The sequence below is a fragment of the Scleropages formosus genome, chromosome 7 (genome assembly GCF_900964775.1).
Source record: "Scleropages formosus chromosome 7, fSclFor1.1, whole genome shotgun sequence".
NCBI lineage: Eukaryota > Metazoa > Chordata > Actinopteri > Osteoglossiformes > Osteoglossidae > Scleropages > Scleropages formosus.
Genome location: NC_041812.1, coordinates 15,455,386 through 15,464,415, shown reverse-complemented (window position 1 = coordinate 15,464,415; position 9,030 = coordinate 15,455,386). Strand labels below are relative to the sequence as shown.

The window sequence follows — 9,030 nt, the reverse complement described above, 5'->3', positions numbered from 1 at the left end:
GTGAGAAGACATGTACCATGAACATTCACTCAAAACAAATGGACTAAACCCAACTGCAGCACAACACAGAGAAACCCCACAAGGCAGAAACCAATGGCATAATAATTTGGAATTTAGGACAGGGTCTGAAATACACCAGTTTTCATTCGACATTGTAAAACAACACTCAGATAGCCTTGGAGTGAGCACAGCTGCTAGTCTTTCTTCACAGCATAACTACAACTCATAGCTACAGTCTTATGTAAGAGCAACTGAAAAACAAAAGGTGTTATAATAAAAAGTTTTAATAGCACAGTGTTTAAAAAAATTCACAATATACAGCTAGTTGATAAAATGGAAATAAAAAAATTAAGCAGTAAGTGCTTCTTGTAACAGGTCAGGTAAAAGCAGAAAGCTGGAGGTCTTAAGCTCCCTCTTTCAGCACAACTGTGCTTTTTATTTTTTGGCATCTTTCAACCTGGTTGCTGATCCCTCAACCCCTGCTCAGAATAGTCTGTCTATGTATCTGGCCTGGGGTGGTGTGAATAGATGCTGGTCTCACTGATGCAGGTGACAGGTTTGGGATAAGTAGCTTTCTGACTGGGCCATGGTTAGACGCACACATGGCGCATGTGGAAGTTGACCACATACTCAGCGTTGGTCCGCTGCACAGAGATGGCAAAAGGCTCAAAAGGGTGGAAGGTGAAGGCCACAAGGCGGCGGACAGTGTGGTTGATGGGCCGGCCCAGCAGTCCTGCCTGAATTTTGAATTTCAGCAGCCCAGAGTCCCTAGCGTAAAACCTACAGGGGTTAAAAGAGGGGTTTTAAATCAACAAGGAAAGGCAATTACAGAACGTCTCATGATACACTAAATATTATGGAAAAGTACCATCAGGCTTTCACAAATAAACATCTGATAGAACTTTAAAAATATACATTGTCAAACTCCATTGCTAAAAAGAATCATTTCCCTTCAAAACATAAACCACACCTACTCACAATCAAACTGAGAAAGTCTTAATTAAAACATGCAACCTTCTGGAAACAACCTTGCTGGATTACCTTATGGGATGGTCCCCACAGGTCTTTGGTCGTTCCATCACAGACACCCATTTGTCATCATAGCTAAACAGGGAGAGGTCCAGGTAAGGGCTGCTGCTATATGACTGGGCGCTGATGGGTAGCTGGCCTAAGAGACGCCTCACGGCCTCAGTATGGCCACCATACTTGGCATTCACAATGGTGTCCTTGAACCTGACCAGGACAAACAAGCACACTGTGTTCACGAGGAAGGCATCCTTAAGGAAACGGCAAAAAGCTAATCACAGGCTGAGCCCCGGAAAAGAAAGGACGGTCACCTTCGCTGGACTTGTCGTGCAAAGTTGTTGCTGGAGGCAGAGCAGGGGAACTGGACGGCTTCGCTGTGCAGAGTGGCATTGCGGAACAGGTCACAGAAGTTCTCAAAGAGCTCCAACAGCTTGTCGGAAGTGTTCTCAAATACAGCCACCACCTCGGTGGACACCATGTTGTACACCACAAAAAAGGAGGGCTGCAGAGTGGGAGAACAACATGGGCTGGCATCACTGCAGAAATGAAATATTTGTGGAGAAAGTCTTTTATAAGCACAAAACTTTGTTACATATGAAAATTTAAAACTGATTTTAGTCACAAAAATGTCAATACTAAGATGGATCAAAAGTCTGGCAAAAAGTGAGTTTGGCTTTCTTGTCATTTTCTGCCCTGATCCAAAAGTTGATATCCCACATAGTACACATTTTGCAACGGTGGTTTTTTTAAATCCAAAAAAAAAAGAAAAAAAAGAAAAAAAGACATCCCTTCTTACTGAGATCATCTGAATACTTTTCATACAGGAAATACCTACATTCAGGGGAAAACCTATTGCTAAACAGTACAATGATCTGATAATGACCATCTGGTAAAATGGCAATGGGTAAAAATGAACTAGGTTGGACCCAGCAAAAAAAAAAAAAAAAAAAAAAAAAAAAATGCAAGAAAGGGGGTCAGAGGGCACATGCCTGGGAAGGGTCGGTGACACGCAGAGTGACCACATCCTCACTGGTGTATTTAATGAATAGGTGGTTCTCGTCAAGCAGCTGCATCTTCCATATTCGCAGTTGGCGTAGCTGGTCGAAAAACTGGAAGAAACGGCGCTTGGCTGCAGCGCTGCCATCCTGCTCTGCACGTCGCCACAGATACACAAGCAGGCGATGTTTCAATGAATTTATGGTTTTCTCCTTGAAGAGTCGTGAGAAACCTTGCTGGCCCTCCACCCGTGCCTCTGGGTACACAGCTGATAGCGTCAGGAGGTCATCCTCGTAGCAGAAGCGCCCAATCGTCCGAACATCCAAGAAAGTGCCCTCAGAGGTCACCTGTGGTGCCACAAATAATGCAGCATCATGAAGGCCAAAAAAGGGGATCAGAGAAGGTGAGGAGGGGCACAGAAAAGACATCATACATATATCATTCAGCAGAATTTGGCTATTCACAGAATGTCCTAGACACAGAATCTGTCAATTCTCCATGACTGCTTATCCAGATCTCAGTCATTGCTGAGATCTGAAGCCAGTCATAAAAATGTACGATACAGGAAGATCCAGGTTGAGCCTGGATTGTACCATTCCGTCAGAGCAAATACACATATTTACACACTAACGGAAAGGTAAGAGTCTTCCATTTACTTACTATAATGTTTTATGGAATTAACAAGGGTAAATGCATGCAAACAAAGGCAGTATGTGCAAAAAGATATAGCTTGTTGAATTTGAACCTGCACCCCCAGAGTTATACAGCAGCAGTGATAAATGGGGAAGGGAGAAGAAAAAAAAAAACTGTACTAAAACATGTTATGCTGGAGACACAAAAACACAATGACAAAAGTCATCAAGAGCACCACCTGAAAGATGTGGATAGTCTGCTGCTGAACAGAGAGAACGGCTAAGATGTTTCGGTACAGATAGAGGCCTTGGTTGTGCGAGAGGATGATCTTGTCACATTTGAAGGCCCGAGTGTCGCACAGGCGGCCGGTGTGCAGGTCGATGATGTGCAGCGAGTAGTCCTCCAGCGGTGAGCGAGGGTTAGGCGTCACGGACTCATTGTTGCGGTACACTTCAAAGAAGTGTGGGTGCGGCTCCTCGGGAAGGTAGGCAGCTGAGCCCACTATGACATAGCGGCAGTCATCTGTGAACAGGCTGCATTCACGGTTCAGATGTTCACCATTGGATGCCACATTAGTGACATGCATGAGGGAGAAGAAGCGCTCAAACAGACGGCCACGAATACTGAGTGAGCGCTGGTCGTGTCCATTGGCCAATGTCTCACCCTCCTGACCCAGCAGCAGGTCCTCGGCTGCCTGGCACCCCTGGTACTCATAGATTTCTAGGGAAGTCTGGTCAGACGAGAAGGCAATGAAGCAGCGGCCATCAGGGGAAAACTTGCGCAGGAAGCAGGGTGGCTTCTCTACATTTACCACAGTGAAGTTAGGAAAGAGGTTCTGGTGGAAGCAGCGCACACGGTACCAGTGCGCCCCAGGGGGTCCTGAGCAGATGCGCCGTCGCTCTAGGCGGTAGACAACGTTCTGGTTCTGAATACGGCGGGGCCGTAACGTGGGGAAGTCGTCCTCCATCATCCAGCTATTCTCAGAAGCCATGAGTTTCATCACACTGACCAGTGAGAGAAAGCAGACAATATCACACCACATTATATTACATGTGCACTGCCACACTGAACAACTATTCACAGTCCACATTTAAAACCATGTTCTAGGAAAGTTCCTTTAATCCAGTTCTCAAAGCAAGAAATTAATTTACCCTTTTCTTTCAACACTATTTTTTTATTCAACTAATGTTAAAAAACAATTATTCCAATCTTAAGTTATGTGAACAGAAAGAAGATGAATCCACCTTGAGGAATATTTTTATTTGGTGTCACATTTCCCTCTAGTATTTCTTCTCAGCCCGAAAACATGATCTTAAAAGGACTCATTCCTAAAAACCTTCAGCAGTCCATTCATAACATATAAACCAGGAGGTTAACTATGATACTAAACACTGGAAATACATGTAGTAATTCAGTGAATTAAAATGACTCAAGAGTATAATACACACACACACACACACACACACACACACACACACACACACACACACCATCTGAACCGCTTGTCCCAGACAGGGTCACGGGGAGCCGGAGCCTACCCGGCAGCACAGGGCGTAGGGCCAGAGGGGGAGGGGGACACACCCAGGACGGGACGCCAGTCCGTCGCAAGGCACCCCAAGCGGGACTTGAACCCCAGACCCACCGAAGAGCAGGACCCGGTCCAACCCACTGCACCACCGTGCCCCCTAAGTATAATGCAGTATAATTAAAATACAAATATGAAAATGAACAAAATTTCAGTTGTGTAAAACATTTAAAAAAAGCGTGACATGACAAAAGTAGACGTGAAAAAGAGATGCAAGATAAATGAACCACCATCACAATGTATTCTCTGCCAGCAGTGATGCATCACTCTTACAGCTGAAGGAAATGTAATAGTATTATACAAACACAGACACTGACATTCACAGACTCGGCATGGGAGTCGCTTCAGTTTTATAAATTGCTGAAGAATCAACAAAAAGCAATAGTTAAAGCGCAACTATCTTCTAGTGTGTTTGGTTCTGTTACAATTGTTTTCTTTCAATTACAGTCCAGGGAGCTGGTGACTGAGCACATCACTGGTATTTTGTATGTATTTTATGTAATAAAATAGATATTAAAGGCTGAAAAGGCTCTGAAACATCAAGCATGCAACTTTATAAGGCATCTTTTTTCTTAAATTTAAATTCTAAAGGTGAATGTGTCTGAAGTCTGACTACTGACTGGCCAACTCATGTAGTAGCTTGGGTCTTGGTCATCTCTGTTTCAACAGCTGATCACGATCTACAACCGATCCTCTCGAAGACCAAGATCCTTCATCTCCCAGCAGGTCCATCCAGCTATCAGGAACACTATCCAACTGGTCAGCTCACACATTTCATCCCTTTCTTCAATTAAGAACCTGAGACTAACAATCCGGTGAAGTTTAGCTTTCTCAACACATTGATGCCATAACCCGGTCTTGCAGATATGTTCTGCATAACACCCACAGGATCCACCCACCCACGCTGACTAAAACGGCTTATCCCAAGCGGGGTCGTAGCGAGCCGGAGCCTAACCCAGCAACACAGGGTGTAAGGCTGAAACGGGAGGGCACACACCCAGGACAGGACACCAGTCCATCACGAACCCTAGACCTGCCAGAAAGCAGGACCTGGCCAAGCCTGCTGCACCACCGTGCCCCCCTCTTTGATCTGCATTAAGGGCACTTTAAAAATTCTGCATTATTATATATTGATCTCTTACTTGCATTTTTAAAGGCATTGTAAAATAAAAACCAAAAGGAAGACAAAACATCCAGCCAATGACAGCTGGTACCATTGTGGTTAGAATTGCTTCCTTTGGACCCGAAGGTCACAGGTTCAAATCCCACCTCCAGCTTTAGTGCCCTTGAGCAAGGCAGTTGCCCCAAATTGCTCCAGTAAAACTACCCAGCTGTATAAATGGGTGAATAATTTTAAGCAGCTTAACATCATGAGTTGCTTTAGAGAAAAGCACCAGCTAAATGAATACATGTAAATGCAATGGTTCTCTCCATAAGAGAGGATGTAAATACTTTCCCCATGTTAAATCGCACTTGTAAAAACACTTATCTGATTATTTTTCTAGTTATCAGGTGCCTTGTCAGCACACACTTTGAGGAATGCAAGGCCTATTGGCCACCTACAAGAGAAGAAAAAAAGGAAAAAAAAAAAAATCATCATCACTAGAGTGGCCAAATGAGGCCTAATAAATGCTACTAGCAGCCAAACTATACATTGAACATAAATCTTAATCAAGGTCCAGCACCACTACACATGTGGTAAAACTTGTGGTTGTGAAGACCATCAGTAAAACTGGGGACCTGCAGGTGGTGTCACGCTTAGCCATTTGCCTTCCATTTGGAGAACCCAGGTTAGATTCCCACCCTTGCCATAGTGCTTTTGATCAAGGTGCTTACCCCAAATTGCTACAGTAAAAATTACCCTGTTACATAAATCAATACATGATATTGTCAGAAGAGAAAGCCAGGCATCAGCTAAATCATGAATACAAAAAAATTAATTTGAGATAGTTACAATAAGGTTTAGATGTCTTCAATATTTAATCACTCCTGTTCTAATAGCAAGCTGAGTATGTCGAAAATCCATTGAACCAACTGGAAGATGATAATATTAAAATTAATAATAATAATAATAATAATAATAATAATAATAATAATATTAATAATAATAATAATACAGAGTATCAGGATGAAGCTTTGATGTTGCCGCATAGGTAATGAGTAATGCGATAAGTTAGTCCATCAAAACAGTCCCAGAACTACTGCTGATAACGATGAACACAAGATCGTAAATAGGAATCATGTGCTTCACTAAATGACAAGAAGGGGGGGGGGGGGGGGGGGGGGACACAGACTTGCCACACTGTGAGAGTGACAGAGAGAGAGCGAGAGAGAGAAACTTTGAGAGAGAGAGAGAGAGAGAGAGAGAGAGAGAGCGAGCTAGCACCGTCTGGAGTTCATAGGCTCTGCTACAGAACAACGACATCAGCATCACCTATCGTATGTACGTATCATAAAGTACGTGCGTTAAGTAAATAAGTGTGAAGCAGCCTTACCTTCCTCCATTCTGCTGCCCCTCTCACATCGCAACCACCAGTCAGTGTTTTAACTACGACTGTAAGACTGGCACAACTAAGTGCTTAAGTTGCCGACTAACTAAGAACTCTTTCACATCCTTGTTACATCATAGCAAACAAGCGCCAGATTCTTCTTTTGGGCCGAAACACTTGACATCTTCATACAAGGTAACAGTGTTAAATGGAACGACTTCCGACAACATTCCCAGCAGTTTACGCTATTTAATTCAGCGCCGACAGGAACTTAATGAGTGTTTTAAAAAAATCAAGAGGGACACCAAACAGCACAGGCACTCGCTCGCTTTTGATACAGCGCCACGAAAGTGTGTGGCTGGAAATGGAACTGCAAGCACATAGTGACAGCGCAGGAGTCAAAGTGGTAATACAGTCAAATAGCACCTATATTATAATTTTATTTTAGTTACACCTGCACCGTAACGTCTGACATTGAAATATATCTGTAAATGTACCAGATTTATGATAACAAAATTTGTACACATTAAAATGACAGTAATACAATGACAGTAAAAGTATCATATAGAAGAAAATTATATTATAGCAAAATATTACTCCTTAGAAGCTGCAAAAATAGTTAAGATTTTCTGGACAATTTACACATGTGTTGTCATTTCATCTGCTTAACATAAAAACTCACGTAGCGTTAAGAAAGTTCATTTTTTGTTTATAAGTGAATTTAGGGCATTTTAGAAATAAAAATACACAGTGTGAAAAGGAAATAATTTTGTGTGTTTCTACAAGCACATAAATTAATTCCAGTTACAGTACATCATAACATTCCATGTATAGTCGCAATGGGAAAGGCATAGCCCTGTGATCGTATGTAATTAATTTATTTTATAATGTATTTATGTTTTTAATCTAGATACTGTTTAACAGTTGAATCATATAAATAGTTTACATTCTGAAGACTTTTATTAACAGGGTTATTAAAGGTGACAAAAGCTTAAAACTGTTCTTGTGTAGCCTCTGTTATGGTATAACTATGTAATTTTATGTCCTCTTCAGTCAGTCCCTGTGGGCACTGTGCCCTAAAAAAATAATAATAAAAAAAATTAAAGAGCATTAAAAGCATAAGGCAGCATGCACACTTGGCCTTGAGTGCAGGATAATGAGTCTGTACCCTGTTACCCCTGCCCCAAGTATGTAGATTATGTAAGTTGTAATTTTCTGTAATAGCAGGTTGTGGACATAAAAAGACATAGTAAAATCTAGGAAGAAAAGAGCACAAGAGCTCTGAACAGTATAATACACATTTTCAGCTTTAGCAGCATTTGAAACACACAGATACAGGATGTGAAAGATTTGCCCCTGAAAAATATAGGACCAACTCCCAGCATTCATCTTGACACAAGGGTAGTGAGAAGAGCCTTTCGTATAGAGACTTTTCTTGCTGTAATTTTAAGTGAGCCAGGGTTTTTCTTCTCGCTCTGGCTTTTAGCAGCCACCCGCAATGTCCCGGTACATTGTGGGCTTGGTTCAGGTGAGGGCTAAAGGCCTGGAATGCCCCTCTTCAGGTTTTGCCCGGAGGGCCCAAGTCCTCTTGAGGGTTATTTGCTTCCACTCACCCTGAAACCCTTTGACAAGGAACACAGGGGTCTGGGAGAAACCGCACTTCTTTAAGCGGAGGGGGGAATGGTGGGCGGTAAGGAAGGGCAAGTGGCTGCTCTCAATATGCATTAAAAATGATAAACACAAATTGAACAGGGAAATGGACGAGCTACTTTGATTCTCAGCTCCATCGAAAAAATAATCATACACGGAACCAATAACGAAAAGAAACGGTCCCATTTTCGATTACTGATCAACTCCGTTTTATACTGAGGGAGACTGAACTCACCGGACCCCAAATAAACACAAAAATTTGAACAGATTGCAGGAAAGGGCCCCGAAGTGAAACGTATGAGATTAGTGAGAATGATCTCCACTGAGCTATGGACAAACACACATTTCTTCCGCAAATCGAAAGGTTTGTTAGTTTCTTACCATGGATAAGTAAAAGGTATATGTACTGTAAATTAAAACATATGCTTCATGGCTGCATTTGTCAGCTGCAGTTTCAGATAATAAATAGCTACTCCTTAACCTTTCCTGTAAGCAGACGCTCCTTATCTATGCTTTGCCGATGCCTGAATTTCCCGTCCGCAATGCTCAGAGTTGCAGGGTCTCTGTGTTTGTGAAGTCGCAATGCACAGGAGCAGATGGCTTCCAAAGCTTTCTGGATAACTTCTGACATCAGCGGTAAGAATGCTTGCA

General features: G+C 42.5%; 1 protein-coding gene across 3 annotated transcripts; it reads right to left on the bottom strand.

Annotated features, from left to right (window-relative positions):
* Window positions 1-6,982, bottom strand: det1 (DET1 partner of COP1 E3 ubiquitin ligase). Of its 3 annotated transcripts, none has more exons than XM_018739296.2 (6): window positions 6,736-6,982; window positions 2,894-3,659; window positions 2,016-2,369; window positions 1,338-1,528; window positions 1,042-1,233; window positions 1-780 (listed from the first exon to the last, which is right to left on the bottom strand). In XM_018739296.2, the coding sequence occupies exons 2-6, from the start codon at window positions 3,653-3,655 to the stop codon at window positions 591-593; spliced, it is 1,689 nt and encodes a 562-aa protein (XP_018594812.1). In that variant the 5' UTR covers window positions 3,656-3,659; window positions 6,736-6,982; the 3' UTR covers window positions 1-590. The 3 variants fall into 3 exon arrangements, with proteins under 3 accessions (XP_018594812.1, XP_029109451.1, XP_018594813.1); XM_029253618.1 differs by lacking the exon at window positions 6,736-6,982 and adding an exon at window positions 4,237-4,255; XM_018739297.2 differs by lacking the exon at window positions 6,736-6,982 and adding an exon at window positions 4,194-4,208.
* Window positions 6,983-9,030: the final 2,048 nt, after the last annotated feature.

Bases quoted from the DNA above. Each gene is read 5' to 3' on its own strand.
- det1 (XM_018739296.2), bottom strand. From the start codon at position 3,655: ATGAAACTCATGGCTTCTGAGAATAGCTGGATGATGGAGGACGACTTC. The intron at 2,370-2,893 runs GTGGTGCTCTTG...GTGGCACCACAG, and splicing joins AGACTATCCACATCTTTCAG to GTGACCTCTGAGGGCACTTT. The intron at 1,234-1,337 runs GTGACCGTCCTT...TGTCCTGGTCAG, and splicing joins GCACGACAAGTCCAGCGAAG to GTTCAAGGACACCATTGTGA.